Here is a 19,809-nt window from a genome sequence, read left to right on the forward strand (position 1 = left end):
TTTATTTATTATAGCACACTAACAGCTATCTCACATACCACAGCTTGGGATTTATTGATCTAGTCTAACTTCCAAATATGAGAAATGAGCACCTGCATACTAGATTCTTCATCATTTTGATGTTGTCCAAATACTTTCTCAAATAGCAATGGCAAATAAGCTCAGGTTGCTGCTGACGATTTTAAGCAAGAATCATAGTCCTTTCCTCTTACCAAGCATTCAATATGATCAAGGGCAGATGGGGTGGGGGAGAAATGGCCCTGGGCACCCCCACACATCACCCTGGCTCCATACCCCCCCAAAGAGAGGGGAGCCTGAGTCCAAACTGGAGTGGTGAAGCTTAGGAGTGATGCTGGAGCCAGGCCTTAGTCCTATGCCATCCCATTTGCTGTGAAGGTAGAGGGCCCAGAGTTCCTCCCTTACCTGCAGTGAGAGTAATCTGGGAGGGTGCATCCCTAACCACAGAACACTGTTCTTCCTAATGCATGCTCCACTTTTGGGGTTGGATTCACTTCAATGGGAAGCTGCCCCCAGCATGGACACTGGGATTTTTCCCAGTGGCCTTTATAGCCAATCTGCCTTTGAGTATGATCACACTAATTGTGGCTGCTCTCCTGTGTTATCATTTGCATGTTGTGAGCTCTGGATTTTGGTACATTATTCTTTTTGAAGCTTTACTCATAGCTGTTTGGCTATTTTCCAATGTGATGCTAGCTCTCCCCCCCCCCCCCAAGTCTTACACTGTTTAAGAACTTGTGAATATGGTTAATGTGGCATGTTACTGTGATAAACGATTATAGTCTGTAGAATTTATATTTATCCGATTCTAGAAGTGAAGTACTATCCTCTGTCTGTGCTACTACTGGTTTCCCATCTACCCTAGCCCGTGCCACTAGCATACAAAGTTCAGGGTGACTGCTTCCTTGAGATACTATCCATGCATCTGCCACGTAGCAGTCCATGTATGGGAAATCTCACAGTTGCATGCTAGCAAGCGGGACTTGCCCCACCTCCAAACTCCACATGGAACTCAGGAGTGGGGCGAGCCTGGCTTGGCCTACCCCCATCTCCATGTGGAGGTGGGGGCTGCAAGGGCCCCTTTGAGCCTAGTTGAGGCCAGGCTGGAATCAGCTGTAAGTTGCAAGTTGCAAGTTGCAAGCTTGCATCTTATAGTTCAATCCAAGCCTGGCCTTAGCCAGGCTCAAACTAGATGGGATGCTCTCAAGAATCTAGGGCCCCTTCCGCACATGCAAAATAATATGTTTTCAAATCACTTTCACAAATGTTTGCAAGTGGATTTTGCCATTCCGCACAGCTTCAAAGAGCACTGAAAGCAGTTTGAAAGTGCATTATTCTGCAAATGCAGAATGAGCCTAGCTTTATACTATTGGCTCTTCCCCAAGCTCCATCTCCAGGCAAGCTCAGACAGGCTCTGCCACCCCCAAATTTCGCTATGGGGTTTGGGGGTGAGGCAAGTCAGGCGTTCAATTCCTGATCTCCATGTGGAGATTGGGGGTGGGGCATGCCCTGCTCGCTGATGTGCAATTGCTCCGCCCTGACCTCCCCAGAATTTGGGATGGGATGCAGTCATGAGAGAGGTGCTGCCCTACTGTGTACCCCAAGGAAGTGGCACCTAAGGCTCCACCCCCATGCCCTCTACCTATGGCAGTGTTTCCCAGTGATGTCCAGGCTATGAAAATCAACTCTCAAAGGTTGTGTCCTTCCACTCAGGTCACAGTTGGCTTGGGTTGTGGATTTGAAGCAGTATTAGGAGTGGAATAGGTATCCAGATTTTCTGGCTTTACTTTGACATGGACTCCAGCCTCATGCACAGTGAAATGGGCCTTTCAGACAGGGGTCAAAATTAGAGCCCATAGATCTTTGGACCACCACACCATTGTGGCATCCTCTTGAATGTGTTGAGGAATGCCTCCAGATCATTTGTTGGGGTCATCTTGGAAATCCACACTGGCTCAATCTTTATGGTCACTTGCTCCTCCTCAAGACCAACCCTAGTGGTTAAGGGCTGCAGAGCCATGAAGAGGTAGTCTTACAGGCCAGCATAGGGCTGCTACTGTGTCTGTAATGATACTACTCAAAGCACTTGGGACAAATGAGTAGTTTTATTGAAGTAAGCTCTTTCTGTAACATCTGTTTGAACAGCTGAGCTTGTTGCCACAATTGGTGATGTTCCTGTACCTGAGTACATTGCTGCTCACCAAGCCACACCCATCAAGCTTGACTGTTTGCCTCTGGTCCTCCTTGTAATTCCGGCTGGCCCCTCCTTGGTGGAACAGGCTCCCAGGTGAGATCAGGGCCCTGCGGGACATACAGAGTTTCTGCAGGGCCTGCAAAACTGACCTGTTCCACCAGGCATTTGGCCAGCTGGAGTAATATCGAAAATTCGCTATACAACAACATCTGGCCTCCCGTGGGTGTGAGAAAGGGAGAGGGGAGGAACCTTCTGACGTCATCTGTAAATTGTGGTTCTTTTAATTTTTGTGGGGATTGATTGTTTTAATTGATTTTAATGTTATATATTTTGTTGTGAACCACCCTGAGCCTCTTGGGGGAGGGCGATATATAAATTCAATTAAATAATAAATAAATAAATATAAATAAATAATTCAAAGGGGCTGGCTTGCTTGTATTTTCCACCACTGTGGCCCCCTTAGGGTACAACAGGGCATTGTAACTGAGATCCACCAGACACAATGGTGTTCCTTATTTGCCTCTTATTGGATGCAGTAAAATCCACCCAAGCTTCCTCACAAGCATAGTTCTTTTCAACTGCTTATTTCGGTCCCTTCCAGCCTCAGTGGACTGAGCTGTGCCTTTACCTTGGGGCATTTCTGCCAGACCTATCCCAGTTTGTAGCCTTACCTGCCTCAGGTCCCAGCTCCTCCTTTAGGTTCCTTTCTGTCCCTTCTTTGCACCCTCTTAGCCTTACTCAGCCAGTTTGCATTCCTCATCACCCTTGTCTCTTCTAATATCTCCAGTGTGCTGTAGTGGTTGAGCAGGGGACTCTAATCTGGAGAGCTGGTTTCATTCCCCGCTCCTCCACATGAGCAGTGGAATCTTATCTGGTAAACTGGATTTGTTTCCCTGCTTCTACACATGAAGCCTGCTGGGTGACCTTGGGCTAACAGTTCTCTCAGAACTCTTTCATCCCCACCTACCTCCCAAGGTGTTTGTTGTGGGGAGAGGAAGAGAGGGAGTTTGTAAACCACTTTGAGATTCCTTACAGTTGAGAAAATTGAAGTATAAATCTAAACTCCTGCTCTTTTTCTTCTTTATATCCCTGAGGCTCTATCCATGCTGGTCAAGCCCAGCACCACCTGCCCATACTGGTCAAGCCCAAGTCCTCCATCCTCAGAGTTTTGTTGCTCTCTTAACTCCTTCCTTGCCTTCCCCGGCTCCAGCTGGGTTTGCATAGAGCTGCTACTGTCTTCTCACAAGGTGCCACACCCTATCCAGAAGCAGCTGTTGCCTTTTGCCCAGTAAATGGTGCCTCCTCTGGTCTCTGCTGTTGCCTTTGTTCCTCACACTGTTGTTTAACAGAGAAGCCAGTTCTCTTCAGTCCAAGAAACCTGGTTTTTAATCCCTCCTGGACCATGGAGTTTATTGAGTGACCATCGTCTGTAAGCCATCATTGTCTGTAAGCCAAATTTATTTCACAGGCTTTTTGAAAAGGTGAAATGGATTAAAATCTTGTGTGCACTGCTTTGAACTTCCTGCGTAGAAGCAGGATGTGAATTTCGAATATAAAGTCAGAATTCATCAATAAAACACAGGAAATTCAAAAGGAGATACCTTTTGAAAGTAGTCTTTAATGAGCACTGATTGGTACCTGTCATGTGGTCTTCCCTGGCAACTGCCAAATAGGAAGCAAATAGGAAGGATTCTCCTGTGACTCATACGCCACCTACAGAAACAAGACAAGTCATAGCCTTCCAATTTTTAAACTGAAGACAGGGAATAATTTAGCGCAGAAAAGAATATCATTCCACTGTCACAGTTTGTTATGTACATACTTTTGTTGTCCCACTGTCATTTCTGGTGAACCAAGTTTTTGAAATACTGAAAGCAACTTCAATCTGGGGGACAAAGCAGATTTGACAGAGATCTCATATCTCCATCCCTCTGTAAAAGGTAAATTGCACTAGCAGTCACAATTCAAACCAGAGCTACATGAGAAGAGTTTAACCCTTCAAGCTCAGCTTGGGCTACACTGTGCATTTTAAAAAGAAAAAAATGTTACCTTTAAAAATCCATCTTGAAAATACTAATCATAGCACAGACCAGAATTGATTAGTGAAACTGATGGCATGCGGTTGAAAAGTCAAATCTTTCTTCCCTTCTTGTGTGGCCTTGATCCAAATAGGTTCTGTACTCAGATCTTTGATCCTCGTTAGTTATGTTTTGGCCCTGATAATTTTGAGCTCCCAAGTGTTTGTTCTTTAATAGCTACATGAAGCTTTTATTCATGTTAAATCAGTGTGTGTGTGTGTGTGGGCGGGGGGGGGGGGGGGTGCAGGATTTAACTTTCCCTCTACACTGAGTGCCCAACCTGAAATAATATCATTGGGAAATATCATCTGTTCCAACTGGGACAAAAAATCAGGCTACCAAATAGAATCCTGTATGTTTGGCCAATGGTCAAGAGCATCTCTGTGGAGAACTTCAAGTTGGGACAATGATGCTTGGAGAAAATCACTCTTTCCTTGTCCCACAACAGAAATCCAGATCAGGTCCCATGCAGGAGTTATTTACAAGCACTTTCATCTAGTTTGACCCAAAGATGGTGATAATATTGGATGAGTATGCACATCACAGATACTGACCTTTCCATCATACCACCTTCAGCTCTCTGAAAATAATATGATTAGGTATCTCCAGCCTCAAGCCTATCTCCAAACTTCTGCATAGTATGAAAGCATAAGTAATTCCAGAATGTGTGTGTGTGTTATGCTTTCACATTAGCTTTCTACCTATTATATAACTCAAATAGTTGGTTCACTGAGTGCTGAAGTGAAGAGAGTCTAAAAATCAACAAAACCTGGCTACCACTACTAAAAACACCAAAACTAAAAAACAGAGACATTCAAATATCACTGCAAGTGAACTCCATTCAAACACGTGCTAATGCAATTGCAAGTGCAGTTGTAAACACAATTGCAAAAGCGATTGCCAATGTTATTGTAAATACAACAGCAAGTGCAACTGCAAATGAATTCCTCCCAGACACTTGCAAATACGCACATCCTCTGTGAGATGGAAAAGCATATAACCCACCTGACAATCACTCCACATTGTGCTGGAGAGAGAAATACATCTTACCGTGACATGACTCTGAAGATGCCTGCCACAGATGATGGGTGAAACATTAGGAGCAAAAACTACCAGATCATGACCACCACGCAGTGTGGAAAACCCACATTAGCTTGTTAATCCACTGTTGGCATTTAATAAATGTTAAAGAGCAGGTACACTATGAGCAGGTACACTATGACTCTTTAGATTGTACTCACTTAAAGATACATGTAATGCAGTCCTTACTGGAAACTGTTAAAGGGGTACGAGGTTATTTTGCTGCCAGTTTTGGGATGTCATGATTTCCCATGGTAAATTTGCAAAGACAAATCAGAACACAGGACCTGCAGATAGCTAGATAAAGTGCTAGCCAGGCTGTGGAATAGTTGGTTCTGCCAATCAGGTTGTGTAGGTGCTATGGGTTGACATATAGGAATTATGGGATAGGACAGCACATCACTATATAGAAAGACCAAGCATAGTGTAATGTAAAGTGTAATATATGATTATGCTGTCATATTCTTTTGATTCCTGTTTATCATAGTTGTCCATTCTATTGAGTGAGTTCTAAGTAGAGGAGTCCAGAATATGCTTTCATAGATTGTATATGGATTTGTGTACTTAAAAGACTTGAATGTATGCTTGCACAAAGTGGCCACACCCCCAAGGTCTGCCTCAGGGGCATGGCCCCGCCCCCTCAAGCCCCACCCCTCAGCCTCCATGCCTATAAAAGCACATCTCCGGAGGCTGGCAGTTGCTTCCCAAATGTGTCTTGGGGACTAGGCAAGGGAAAAGCTGAAAAAAAGTTGATTTTTTGGCTTTTTAGCTTCATCTGAATAGCTGTAGGGTGATGTATGTATAATAATGTCAAATGCTGAAAATACACATATAGTATTCCCCACATCTCTGATATTACTTGGTTTCATTGGAACTCTGGATGAAGTTATTCCTGATGCTCACTCTCTGCATATCAGTATACAACTGCTCTATATTTCTAAATAAACTAAATTTGCTCTAGTTTTTACAACCTCTTTGCTCAGCTAGCTGGTTCCATTAAAAAAACCCTCCCTACTCTTTAGAGCATTCCACTTGGCCTTTGAGACCAATGGCTATGGAAATAAGTGCTGCTGCTTCCATTGGGACTTAGAATAATACCTTTGTGTTTTAACCCTCAAATAACTGAGAGCTTATCCATTGATTGCTTAGAAAGAATGATAATGATCTATCCCTTAAGTGCCTTTCTTTTGTATTATCTTCTGACACATGGAAGATCCTTGGCTGGAACGCAATTCAGCTGTGCATCTGAGATGCCTCAAGGAACCTGAAAGGGAGTTTCTGGTGTGGCACTACAGAAAGAGCTGTCTGTTTGGGATGAATATGCACAAAACACTCTGTATGATTCTGGCTGGGTGAAGGAGAGTTGGGCATGCACAGAGAATGTTAAAAATTCAAGGCAGAGCTTCTGGCAAGCAAGTGTTGTTGAAGCAGAAAGGAATAATGAGCAGGAAAGAGGAGAGTGGGAAAGGGGGTGGAGAAGGAGAATGACAATGATCTCTTAAGAAAAGTTAATCAGCAAGAGAGGAGAGGTTTATTGTTGGCAAATGTCTGGAGACTTGTAGACATAGGGACGGTGAACTCTAGAAAGGGTCATGGCTGTAGGTAGGAAGAGTTGAGGGGGTTCAGTGTCTCACCTGAAGTGCTGATTGATCCTGTTGAAGCCTTTACAATTATGGTATGGCAGTCTGCATTTAATTAATAGGTGTTTGTTTTTTAGAACAGGAAAAAATCTGATTCAAAACAATTGTTTTCTGTGTGATCAGAGCTGTAGCGAGCCCTGCACCCCTGCCACACCCCCAGAACACCCTGGAACACTCCCGCACTGGCGCACACCTGGTGCAAGATGTCCCCCCATCCCCTGAGCGCTACGCCACTGTCTGTGATGACTGTGAATGTGGCAAGGTGCTTGAAGGGGAAATAGGGTGACCTAAAGCAAGGATATGGCCAAGTTCTTTAGCTTGAGGACTAGATCTTCTCTGATCAACATATGTCCACTTCCAAGTCCTGCATCTGGATTGATGAGGGGTGGGGAGGAGAGAATCCTGATCCAATTTGTCCATGTTGCCAGCCCGCCTTCTAAGGAAAAATGACTGTGGTCTGGGGAGTGAGGTGTAGAGATGGGTGCAATAAAAATGTGATTTGGCTGCCTTAAAAATTGAACCATCGTGCTTTAATGAGGACACTGGCCTACCAGGATGTATGCATGTATTTATGATGTGCTCTGCATCCCTTGCTTGCAGCTAATAAGTAGTCTTCTGCTTTATGGTTCTGTCAAAAATGAAAAACAAATTGTGTATAACGAGCAGGCAGACCAATCTAAAATAACAGAAATCTTTCTAAATGTCCCCTTCCTTGGACATTATATTGGTACCCAAGACAGTTAACTATTGAGTTTATATTAGTTCTTTCTTTGGTAGATGAGGAATATTTTTTTATTCTTGAAAACGGGTGTTATACAAGGATGCATCTATTTTGAGGCATAGATTTCTTCTTTTTATGCAGCAATTGGTTAGGACCTAGAAAGATACTTCCGAGCATTTCTGCTTAAGTGGTTCTAGCTCTCCTGCCTCTTTTAATCCCTAGCAGAGATCTCTCCTTTATAATATTCTTCAGTCTCTTAAAGGGGATTTATCTTTTAAGGGCTTAATCCTTTGAGATAAACTGTTCTAAGGAATATACAGTCTAGTAAATTAAGTACAGTCAATGTCCATGAAGGCAAAATGCTCCTATTCCAGATAACAGTATTACAAATGCAAGGCCATATAGTCCACAGTTGTCAGGAAGCTTTAGGGCACCATGCGTGCTTCTCTGCGTAAGTGTTTCCTCATGGAAACCATTGTACTTAATGAATAAGGAAGGCATAGGATCTAACTGTGGCTTCAGAAAGCATATCCTCTATCCTGCACACTTAATCAAGTTACATCAACCAAGATTTGTGAAATCCTGATTCATACATGAGAACCATATATGTATTGTTTTGGGGCTTTTCAAAACTGAGTCAGGGAATATTCTCAGATGGCACTTTTTCCAGGAAGGTAAACATTTTCCAAAGAGAGCAATGAATAAAGTTCCTGAACTAGTATAATCTTGTTCAAATTGTTTGAATTCATTATGGTTTTTGAGGAATGTCCAGATTGTCTTTACAATATAGTTCGACAAGTAAAAATCAAGAAGCGTGATCTGCTGATGGGACACCGAAGTCTTCCTGTGAATGGACTAAGTTCTGTAGAAGAATTGCCTTAGGGATTCACACTGGCAATCTGCTTTATGGTAGCCTGTAGGCTACTGGTAAAGATGTCTTTCCTAATCCCCCTGCTGGACATGAATCCAAAACATTACCTCAGATTTTGTGGAGTGTTTCCACTGAAGGAGATGCTGCTTCCCATGCTGCATTCAATGGGTCATTTTGGGCTGCAAGTCATGCCATCCTTGTAGAAATCTTTCCTCCAGTGAAAATACTTTTCGGGATCCAACTCGTGGATCTCCAAGAGTCTTCTAGCTACACATTTATAGATTTATATATAAAGAATAATTGGAAGCCGGGTAGGGGAGAGGCGAGACAATGAAATAGAACTGTTATTGGTTTGGTTTGGTTTTTTTTTTAAAAAAACAAGCTGGCAATTCGGTGACCTGTGGAATACTATAAGCAACAAAAAACATGTATCCGGTGACAGCCTGAGGTAGCGCAGGCAGCTCTTAGTGGCTTTATTTTCATTATTACACCAATTTTAAGGCTGCATGCTGCAATTTTCACTCGCAGTGAGGTATTAAATTGAAATTACCCCAGATGTAATTGTCACACAGAATAATTCTGGACATGCTGAATTTAATGTTTTCCAAGCTGTGGTTTTATTATCCAAGCAAGTGCCAAAAAAACACTTGTCAATAGCTTAAGCTGAAATCTGCCTTTTCAAGTGGCAAGATGTTTAATGGAGGGTGTTGTTGGAAAGAAGTGTAAAGGGCCAGTTATCCTTCTCTTTTAAATTGGTAAGTGATCGAACAGGCTTGACAATATTTGCCAAATCACCTAAAGACTGTCACCAAATGTCCTTTAGATCTAAGTCCAGAATTTTGAAGGACTTCTGCTGGATGTGCAACAGAACTGGTTCTGCTCTGCTCCACCAAGAAGATTTGACATTTTCAGAGTTTTGTTTAACTTTGCCCTCTCAGTGTATGTTCCTGTTAGGGTGAACCATGACTGGAAACTCATATGACTGCAGAGTGTTTGCTGTTGCTTCCAGTGTTCTTTGCTTGAAGGAATGATCAGCCCTAACAGATAGTAAAGTGGATATTATAGCAGACTTTGGCTAGGAAACACAAGTTCAAATCCATACAGCTTGTTGGGAGACCTTGGGCCCATCCTTGTGCCTCTGCTAACTTGTCTCACCTGCGGTATCCCATGGGCACTATCTGTGCTCCTTCAAGGAAGGATAGCATAAAAATATAATATTTGAAGAAATCACAGTAGTGAACACTGAATGGCTTTCCCAGAAATGTTAGAAAGATAAGCACACTTTCATTTTTAGAAAGCTGTATTATACCCTTTCCTTATCACTTTTTCATCCATTTGGATTAGAGCCCACTTCAAAACTTTTTTAAAAAAATACAAGAGGGGAAATGGAGGGAGGGGAGGGAGGAAATGGGTGACCAAGGGAAAGAAAAAATGGCAGAAAGGGAGATAGGGTGCCACAAGGAGGAGAGAACATTATATGTGAAATTTACAAAGCTGATTCAGTCTACCCAGCTATTTTGTATTTCTGCCTGAACATTAGCTTAGGGAGTTCTATGTGAAATTGGCAAAACTGCTGTTATCCACCCAGCCTCTTTGTAACTGTGACTAATTTCAAGTTCAGGAATTCTATGTGAAATTGGCACAGATGCTCCAATCTAATTTGAAAATGGAGCATGGGGGGAGGGAAGAAAATAGTGAAAGAGGAAATGACTGGAATGGAGAATGGGCTGCTAGGAGGAAGAGGGAACATTCTATATGAAATTGCCAAAGCTGCTCCAATCTACTCAACCCTTTGCTTCTTGCTAACTTCTGAAGCTTCACCTAGCTGCTCTGATCCACCCGGCAACTTTGCTTCTCTGCCTGAAGATTGACTTGAGGAGTACTGTGTGAAATAGACAAAGCTGCTCCAATCCACTCAGCCTCTTTACTTCTCTGCCTGAATGATAACTTCAGGAGCTCTATGTGAAATTTACAGGGGGGGGAGGGGATGCCGTGGGGATGTCCATGGGAAAACATATCATTTGCCGGCAGGATAAATAGTAAATGGCTTGTTCAGAAAAGCCCACAAACGAGAAATGCAGGTTGTTAAAAAAGTAATGCGTCCTCTGCCCCTGACCTTGGGCAATATGTGACTTTGCTAGCAGTGTAGTAAGTTCTGAGCATGTGCCAGCTGAGGCTACTGGCCATCTGCCTAGTTGGATGATGAATGCCATTGACAAAAGCAGAATGTAAACTCAGATGGCTGCTCATTTAAAACTGCAAACATATCAGCAATTCAAGAGTATGGGGAACTGATTCAAGAGAAAAGGTGCATGGTAAGACTGATTTCTCAGCACACTATCTGAGCACACAATCATAACCTCACTGAACATCATCTATCATCTGTACATGCTACATACTGAAGACTACCTTGGACCAACTAACATTTCTTCCTCTTAGGAGGCTTGTAAGGTTCCATCATATGGAAAGACATCATACGGAAAGGCATTGAATGACAGATTTGTAAACTTTCCTCCTACCTCCCCTGGTATGAAGAACTATCCATCTCCCTCTTCTCAGACATTTTGTGATGTCAGCCTTTTAATTCCCAAGGATTCATGACTTTTCAGAATTTGAAGGGAACTATGAACCAAGTGGAGTGATTTAAGGACTGAAAGAAAAGCAGTGTGAATGTTAGAGCTGGAGGTGCCTGCTTCAAAAAAGATATTGGTAGTGTTTTAGATGATAAAAAAGTAGGGATGCACGTTTACACATGGAACCACCTTCAAGATTTGCCTCTCTTATAGGAAAAATATGATGCTTAATCAATGGCATCCAGTCTCTTTCAGGCTGTCAAAAATCTATGGAACTGAGTATGAAGTGTCGACTTTGTGAGGTAGGGAAGGCAGATTGGTGGGTATGTAAACTAGCAGTAGATTATTGGAAACAAGTGCTATAAATTAATCAGATTAGAGAGGCAAATTTCCTGTAAACCAAATATTTTTCAGTTAAATCTTCAAGCAGTAGCTTTACATATGATTCCCACAGTAAGATTGATTGATTGATTGATTGATTGATTGATTAATTAATTAATTAATTAATTAATTAATTAATTAATTGATTGATTGATTAATTAATTAATTAATTAATTAATTAATTGATTAATTGATTGATTGATTGATTGATTAATTAATTAATTAAATTTATATGCCACCTCATCCCCGAAGGGCTTGAGGCGGCTCACAACATAACTGTTTCCAGAACAGTAAATCAATATAACATAAAATCTAATTCATTAAAATTCAGCAGCAATTAAAACAATAAATGCAGATTAAACAACAAGGTTGTGTAAAAAAACATACACACAGGCACCCGGTCTAAAGGCCAAAGGAGAAGGGAGGAGAGGCACGGCGGAGAAGGGAGGAGATTGATATCTGATAGGAATTGGAAACAAAAAATAGGACCAAAATTAATGACTGGCTGATGAAAGTAAGAGACCTACACACTGATTGAATGAATTGTTTACCAACAAAACAGAAATTCTTCCAGATTAGAAGAGAAGAAGAAGAAGAGTTTGGATTTATATCCCCCCTTTTTCTCGTGATGCTGTTTCAGGGTGGGGGAGAATCCACCCCAAAATAGCATCACTTTCAATGTTGTTTAAACTAGGAACCTCAGATTCTCCCTTTAAGGTGGATTTAAAAGGAGAATCTGGGTTCCCTAGTTTAAACACCATGATGTTTGGGGTGGATTCCAGCATCACTTGTTTAAACTAGGGAGCCCAGATTCTCCTTTTAAATCCACCTTAAAGGGAGAATCTGGGGTCCACAGTTTAAATAACATGAAAGTGATGCTGTTTCCCCCAATTGAGGGGACTGGATACAACACCATAAAATGTTTTCATAGCAGTAATAAAACATTTTGAAAGCACTTTGAAAATGTTTTCCAAAAATTATTTCTGCTGTGTGGCATGGCCCATTGCTGTGTTCAGATTTGTGAGTTGGGGCATATTCTATAATGTGATGGTGACTTTGAAAGACCTGGTAGAAAAAATCATTGTTTGGTCACGGTGGGGTTGGGTGTACCGTGATAGCAGAGGGGCTTTAAGGGCCAGTTCGCCTTAGCCAAAGATTCTAACTCTGGGATAGGATTGTTCTATGGATATTTTGAAAAATGACACCAGTATTTATAAAGGGGCTGCTGGAGATTTCTGAAAAACAGATGTCAACTGATTTTGAGTCTGTCCTCTGTTCCTCGGGGGAGCTCAGAGAAGCTTTTCAGCCTTTGTTTTGTTCCACTTTGGCCGTATAATAAGTGAGGTGGCTACATATCTTTTTATCTTATTTTATTGCATATATACAACACATAAATATGTCATGCAATCTAAGATCAATTACATCTCCCTACAGTGTCATATTGCAAGGTATACTCAGGGCATACAAATGAGCACATACTAAGTCTTTAATATGTATCAAATTATACTATAGCTAGTCCTCAACTTTTGTAATAATTCAAGTATTAGTGGCCTGGGACCTTCACATTCATTCATCACGCTGCCAAAAACACTTTTGCTTTTTTTGGTAGCCTTGGATGCCATGTGCCAAGAGGATGGACAGACACACATCTGGGAATGGTAGGCACATTATGACATCTAAATAGTAGCAAATGAACAATTGCCCAAATGCTGGTGGCTGAGTCTACAAAAAGCAAGTAGCAATTGGATCAGAAATATTCTTTTGTTTGTAGCCTCATTTCTTTTACAGAATTGAAGGACATTATGAATGTTTTATTGTGGGAATCCTCTTTCCCTTTAGTATGCTTTTTTCCCAATCCCCTTCTCTCTTAAATAATTTATTTCTCCTGCAACTCCTTTTCCAATGATTTCTTTATGTGATATTGCATTATATGTAATGTATTATATTATTTAATGAAACTGTTTATGTAAGGGGCCCAAGACATAGGATGTAATAGCTCAGGTTTCTATTCGTTCATTTGCTACTTGAACTTGAAAATTCATCTTGAAGGAGGTGGGGTTCACAGATTCTGTTTGCACGATCTACCAAAGTTTTTATGGTGCTCCTTTTTTGTCCTGGATGATTATTGGAGTTTTTGTGTAGATATCTATCAGTGTGTGTAGGTTTTCTGTATACTGTGTGGCCCAGTTGTTGGTTTGGTTTGCGGCTGACTAGGACATCTAGATATGGCAGTTTCCCTTAGTTTTCTTTTTCCATAGTAAATTGGATGTTTGGGTGGATCTTGTTGATATGGTCCAGGAACTTGTTTAGTTGTTCTTCTCCATGGCTCCAAATGGTGAATGTGTCATCCACATGGTGGGCTTTTTTGGTGCTGTTTCCAGGGCTTGCTCCTCAAAGTGTTCCATATAAAAATTTGCTATTACAGGGCTAAGAGGGCTAGCCATGGCTACCCCATCTTTCTGTTCATAGAATTCATTATCCCACTGAAAGTAGCTAGTAGTGAGGCAATGTTGAAACAGGGCTATGATGTCTTTGGGGAATTTCCTGTTGATGAGTGCCATGGTGTCTGCTATGGGGACGTTGGTGAATAGGGAAACCACATCAAAGCTGATCAGTTTGTCATTGGGACTGAGCCTGAGTTTAAGATTGCTGATTTTTTCAATGAAGTGTGCTGAGTCCTTAATGTAATGTGTATTAAGTCCAATATGGATTTGTAGTTGTGCAGCTAGGAATTTTGCCAAATGATATGTAGGGGATCCGATTGCACTCACAATGGGTCTGAGTGGAGTAGAGTCCTCGTGGATTTTTGGGAGTCCATAAGTCTGGGAGGGTGAGCTTCAGATTTGCAGAGACATTGGCGTATGAATGGATCAACTGAGGAGTTCTTAATCAAGGTATTGGTTTTTCTGGTGATTTTGTTGGTTGGGTCCTGTTTTAGCTTTTTGTACGTAGTGGGGTCCAAAAGTTGTCTGATTTTTTCTTTGTATTGTTCTGTTTTCATGATTACTGTGGCATTACCTTTGTCTGCTGGTAGAATGATGATTTCTGAATCAGAATTAAGTCTTTGATGGCTTTTCTTTCTTTCCTTGTTATGTTACTGGGGGGAAGTTTTGCCTTTCTCAGAATCCTTGCTGTTTCCCCTCTCGCTTCCTCCGCTTCTTGCTCAGGGAGATGATAAATCACAGATTCTACATTAGCAATTATGTTTTCTACTGGAATTCTGGTGGTGGTAACAGCAAAGTTGCCTCCTTTTGCTAAGATGGATACTACATCATCAGAGAGTTGCCTCTCAGTCAGATTGATGATGGTTCATGATGTTCAGGTTTCAACTGTTGTTTTTGGCATTTGTAGAATTTTTGTTTCCGTCTTTTAGTGTGGTAAGCCATGTCTTTCTCCATTTTATTGTAGGTGAAGTTGTCAATTTTATCCCATCTTAGCCATCTTAGCAAAAGGAGGCAACTTTGCTGTTACCACCACCAGAATTCCAATAGAAAACAGTGATTCCGGCTGTGAAAGCCTTCGACAATACAGTCTTGGAGACTTTTTATAAATACATCTAAGCAAAGCCTGTCATTGCAATTTCTTAAACATCAAAAGGGGATTCCTTAATCTGTATGTAAACTTCAAGGCTCTGCTTTTAATTTTTTTGTTTTTTGACACCTCCCCGCCACACACACATATTGTGCAGACAGTCTGTACATTATTGTATTGGATTATAACTGAATGAAAAGGGAAACAATTAGAGGCCTTCTCTGAGATGTCTGATTTTATTCTCCTGCTTTACACATTTTTAAACATATGAGTACTATGTAAGTCAACTATGAGAATAACCACAGAACAATTCCTTATGTCTTGCTGAAGGCAACATTGATGGAACTGAATGTCTCAAAAAAGGATATTTGAGGCTGATATTTCCAAGGAAACACTTGGTCCATAAAGCTGCCAGCACAAAGCTCCTTGAGTGGGAAGTCACCTATGTGACCAGAGCCTTCTCCCCACTTATATATATAAATGAAGAGGAGCTCCAATGAACCTAATATGCAAGTCCAGTTCCAGGATTTGGGAGTCTCTTGTACAAGGTGCTCTAATTGGTTCTACTCCTTGAATTGGTTACTGTCATGCCAGTGAGCATTCATTTGCATTGTGCTATTAGGCTCAGTCACTACTACCATCCAGTGGAGGAGGGTAAAGTTAGTGAAGGAGTTGACTAGCAAGCTTCCTAACTGTTTCTCTCTCTTACTGTTGCTAAAGTTTCTGCTATCTCCCTCTTTTAGTCACCAGCTTTGCTTTATTTATCCCAACTTTCTAAAACATGTCTTGGGAGGAGTAGAAAGGGTAATTTGGGTTATGAACCGAAGAGTTAGATGACACAATTTGGAGAGGCCATGATCTGGCTTAAGTGGGTGACATTAATATCGTCACAGATATGAATAAGAATCTTAGAGAAAAAGGAATGAAAAGACATAAGCTAGCTAAACTGAAAAAAAATATTGATTACAGAAGCAAAAAGACATAGCATTTCTTCATGAACCAAAATACTTTTTTTTTAAAGTTCCAAACTCATGTATGGTGGAGTCTGTCAGTAACTGTTAATCATGATAGTAAAAAAAACAGAATCTTTGTATTCCAAGGCAGTGTGTAACTGTGTAAAGTGATATGTGTCAACTGAACAGAAAGTATGCAATATATTCACCAGTATGGCAATCTTTGCCCTTCTAGGCCCGTGGTGGCAAACCTTTGGCACTCCAGATGTTATGGACTACAATTCCCATCAGCCCCTGCCAGCATGGCCAATTGGCCATGCTGGTAGGGGCTGATGGGAATTGTAGTCCATAACATCTGGAGCGCCAAAGGTTCGCCACCACTGTTCTAGGCCAAGGAGTTCAGGAATATAAAGGCAAATGGAGGTCTTCATATGACCCCTTTGCAGATTTGGAGCCTCACCAAATTTGGAAAATGTGACCTAAATCCTAAAACTTTTATGTGTCAGATTAAATGGCAGTACCTCAAAATACTTTCATGTGGGGATTTGTTACAGCATCTTGCTCATCATACACAGGCATGGCTGTTGTCTTTTCCTGGATTGACCTAGTGAAATCCTCTTCTCTTCCTATGGATGAGCTGGAGTTCATTTTATAGTTGTTTAGCTACTTTTTGGAAGTCATTTTTCTTCTGCCTCTGGCTACATTGAGAAGTCAGGCAGAAGTGCTGTTTTTTCATGAGTGACTTCCCTCCAGTTATGGGTACTGATATCTGTACCTCCGCCTCTCACTCCCTAGAGTCAGAAAAGGAAACGTGTGTCAATGGAATAAAGACTAGAACAGTTAGGGAGTCCTAACCCTTCATGGCTTGAAGATGGTACAACATGAGCCACTAAAACATATCAAAAAGGTTTTTTCAAGGAATATTCTTTTGTAAAAGCAACCAATTAGTTTTTAAAGCCTCAAGGAGAAACCTGTTTCTTTGATGAAAAGCACAATTTTGACAATTTGACTACAAAGGTCCTCCAGCCCTTTGAATGGTATGCCGCAGGTCTGCACACATCAGGGTGAGAGGAAGGCAGGGAAGTGTAGCTTGCACATTCAGAATTCATGAAAAGCTTGCTTTCCATTCATGCTGTTAGTTCTACAAATGAGTGGCAATTTATTCACCTTTTACAATAATGCAGTAACTTCAAAGAATAAGCAGCTAGTTTGGACAGAGAAAAAGTGGAATGACATGAATCAATTAGCTGTGTTTACTGTGTGATTTGAAGAGTGGCTGTGTGTATAAATTGTTGCCCCTCTTCCATAAACGGAGGAACTGTTGAAGGAACTGCATGGTTGGATATACCGCTGTATTCCTTAATTGAGCAATTTGTAACTTCTAAAACTGCACAGGCAATCTTTAGTTTTTAACCCAACACTTTCATATTAGGAAGGCAATCTATTGATTTAGAGAGGGGCCATTACATAGTGGTGGATGATCTGCTTTACATGCAGGAAGTCTTGGTTTCAATCCCTGATATTTCCAGGTAAAATGAAAGTGATGTGACAGAATTCTGCTGAAGTCCCAAGAAAGCTGCCACTAGACAAAATAGACAATATTGCTAGACCAGTGGTCCAATTTGGTACCAGGCAGCTTCATGTGTTCAGTGTCATTCTCTTGAATTTCTCTAACTTCACTAATTGGTTTTGTCTCTCTCTTCCAGATGTACTACTTTGCACTATCGTAAAGATCTACCGCCAACTAGCATCATCATCACCTTTCATAATGAAGCCAGATCAACACTACTGAGAACCATCAGAAGGTAAGACTGATTCATTGGGTTGCACAGTTGAGAGTCAACGTGTTCCATCATGCCCAGTTCCTTACAAATACCCTCTTATTTGGACTAAATCACATACCAGTAGAACTGATTATACTGACACATACCATTTGAAAAAGGCTACCTACCAGCCAAGGACAAAAGAAAGGTCCTTCTAAGTTGCCTTCTAATGCTTATAATGCTGAAGGGAGAGATGATCATACTATTATCCTTTGAGGATAAGGTTCCAAGCAAAACCTTTGGCCCAAATGAACCCCATTGGAAAGGTTTTTGAATTCTTTTTTGTTGAACTTAGGGTAAAAGCCCCTGACCTGTATGAAGCTATGTTAATGTAGACTTTGTCTTAGGTTATATATAAATCTTAAAATTCTGATTGAAATGTTGCCCTGGTAACAAATGTTATCTCACTCAGGTCGCAGTACCTTTCAGTGCTTTTGTAGCAATAACTAAGATAAAAGTAGCAAAATTAAATAGAACTTTAACAATGCCTTGAACACTAACTGATTATTCCAGCATGAAATTTTGTGAGTCAGAGGTCACTTTATCAGATGCATAAAGTGTATATCCATAGGTAATATATTTATATTCAGTCTTTCAAGCTTTAGGAAGGTGACGGTTGGGAGACGTTACCAAGAGAAACAATGACCAATCCATTCAGAATGGGTGTAGACCACTCCTAGCAATAGGTAAGTGGGCAGCGTAAGATGTAAATAGAATTGGTTCTAATTAAAAAAGGTTCAGTGTAGGGCATGATAAGCAGAACTAATGAACACCTATAAAGGATGGGTCATGCTGGTTCCTATAGTGAGTGAGCTAATCCAAGTCCCTGTTGGTGTCTAGTGGAGAGATAGTACTTCAGCACTTTCTCATTAGATTCTCCCTTTGAAGCTCTTTTGTAAGAACTCAGATCAGCAACAGCGTATTTTGCCTATCATGTTAGACAACCACAATCCTCTTCCTCATGCCTTCCTCAAACCGTGTCCTGATTTGCTCTAGAATGATGTTTAATTCTTCAGAATGCCATTTCCATACCCAGCTTTATGGTTCGTCAGTGCTGCTGACAGTTAGCTTTCAGAGAATGGTGTACTCTGTGATTCTTTTTGTTGTTATTTTGTTCTCTTCCCCTCCTTTTTACATTGGCAAATCCTCTGTGAACAGATCGTGCAATTACCAAGCTCATTCATTATTCAAAACGATCCCACCGCTTTCTGGAGCAATTAATTGCAGGGCTGCAGATTGTTCACAAATGATTCATTTCAGATATTCCTGTTCTGAAAATCACAAGCTGCTTTGCACTTGGGAGGGGTGCTGGTGATTCTATGAAACACCCAGCCTCTGGGATATTATTTTCTGTGTGTCATCTGCAACTTTTCATCTGTGACTGTACTAGGCAATGTAGTGAAAAGTCTGTAGAGAATGCTCAAGCTTGAATCTAACCTTTATATCTGAAAAAAAAGCATGCCTGCAGAACTTGAACATACATATTTCAGGGGAAAATTGGACTGGAACAGACCAGTTTTCCATCTGGTCCACCTGTAATTTTGCTGCCAAAAATAATCAGTATTTTACATTTGAGGGAAAGTTACTAGAAAATTGTAGAAAGACTCCCAAAATCCCTGTTGGTGAGTTTATGAATATAATTTAAGCTTCATGTGAAGTTAATTTTTAAAATTCTTTTTGTGGTATTTACAGCCCTGTTGTGGATAGCCCAGGCTTGCCCAACTTCATCAGATGTTGAAAGCTAAGCATCATCAGATGTTGAAAGCTAAGCAGGGTCATCCTTGGGCAGTATTGGAAAGTCCATAGTTGCTACACAAATCATCACTGAATGTCTCTTGCTTTGGAAACCTATGGGGTTGCCATGAGTTGGCTGTGCCTTGATAGCAAAAAGAAAGAAATTTACATCACTTTTAGTATATCAACTATATAATCACCAAGTTAATAAC

General features: G+C 41.1%; 1 protein-coding gene across 1 annotated transcript in view; it reads left to right on the forward strand.

Moving 5' to 3' along the window:
- The window catches only part of GALNT14 (polypeptide N-acetylgalactosaminyltransferase 14), a 271,648-nt gene that overhangs the window by 160,352 nt on the left and 91,487 nt on the right, over nt 1–19,809 (forward strand). The window contains exon 3 of the mRNA XM_048504950.1: nt 17,747–17,845. Within this exon, the coding sequence (XP_048360907.1) occupies nt 17,747–17,845 (99 nt within the window). The remainder of the gene's footprint in view (nt 1–17,746; nt 17,846–19,809) is intronic.

The sequence above is a fragment of the Sphaerodactylus townsendi genome, linkage group LG01 (genome assembly GCF_021028975.2).
Source record: "Sphaerodactylus townsendi isolate TG3544 linkage group LG01, MPM_Stown_v2.3, whole genome shotgun sequence".
NCBI classification, from domain to species: domain Eukaryota; kingdom Metazoa; phylum Chordata; class Lepidosauria; order Squamata; family Sphaerodactylidae; genus Sphaerodactylus; species Sphaerodactylus townsendi.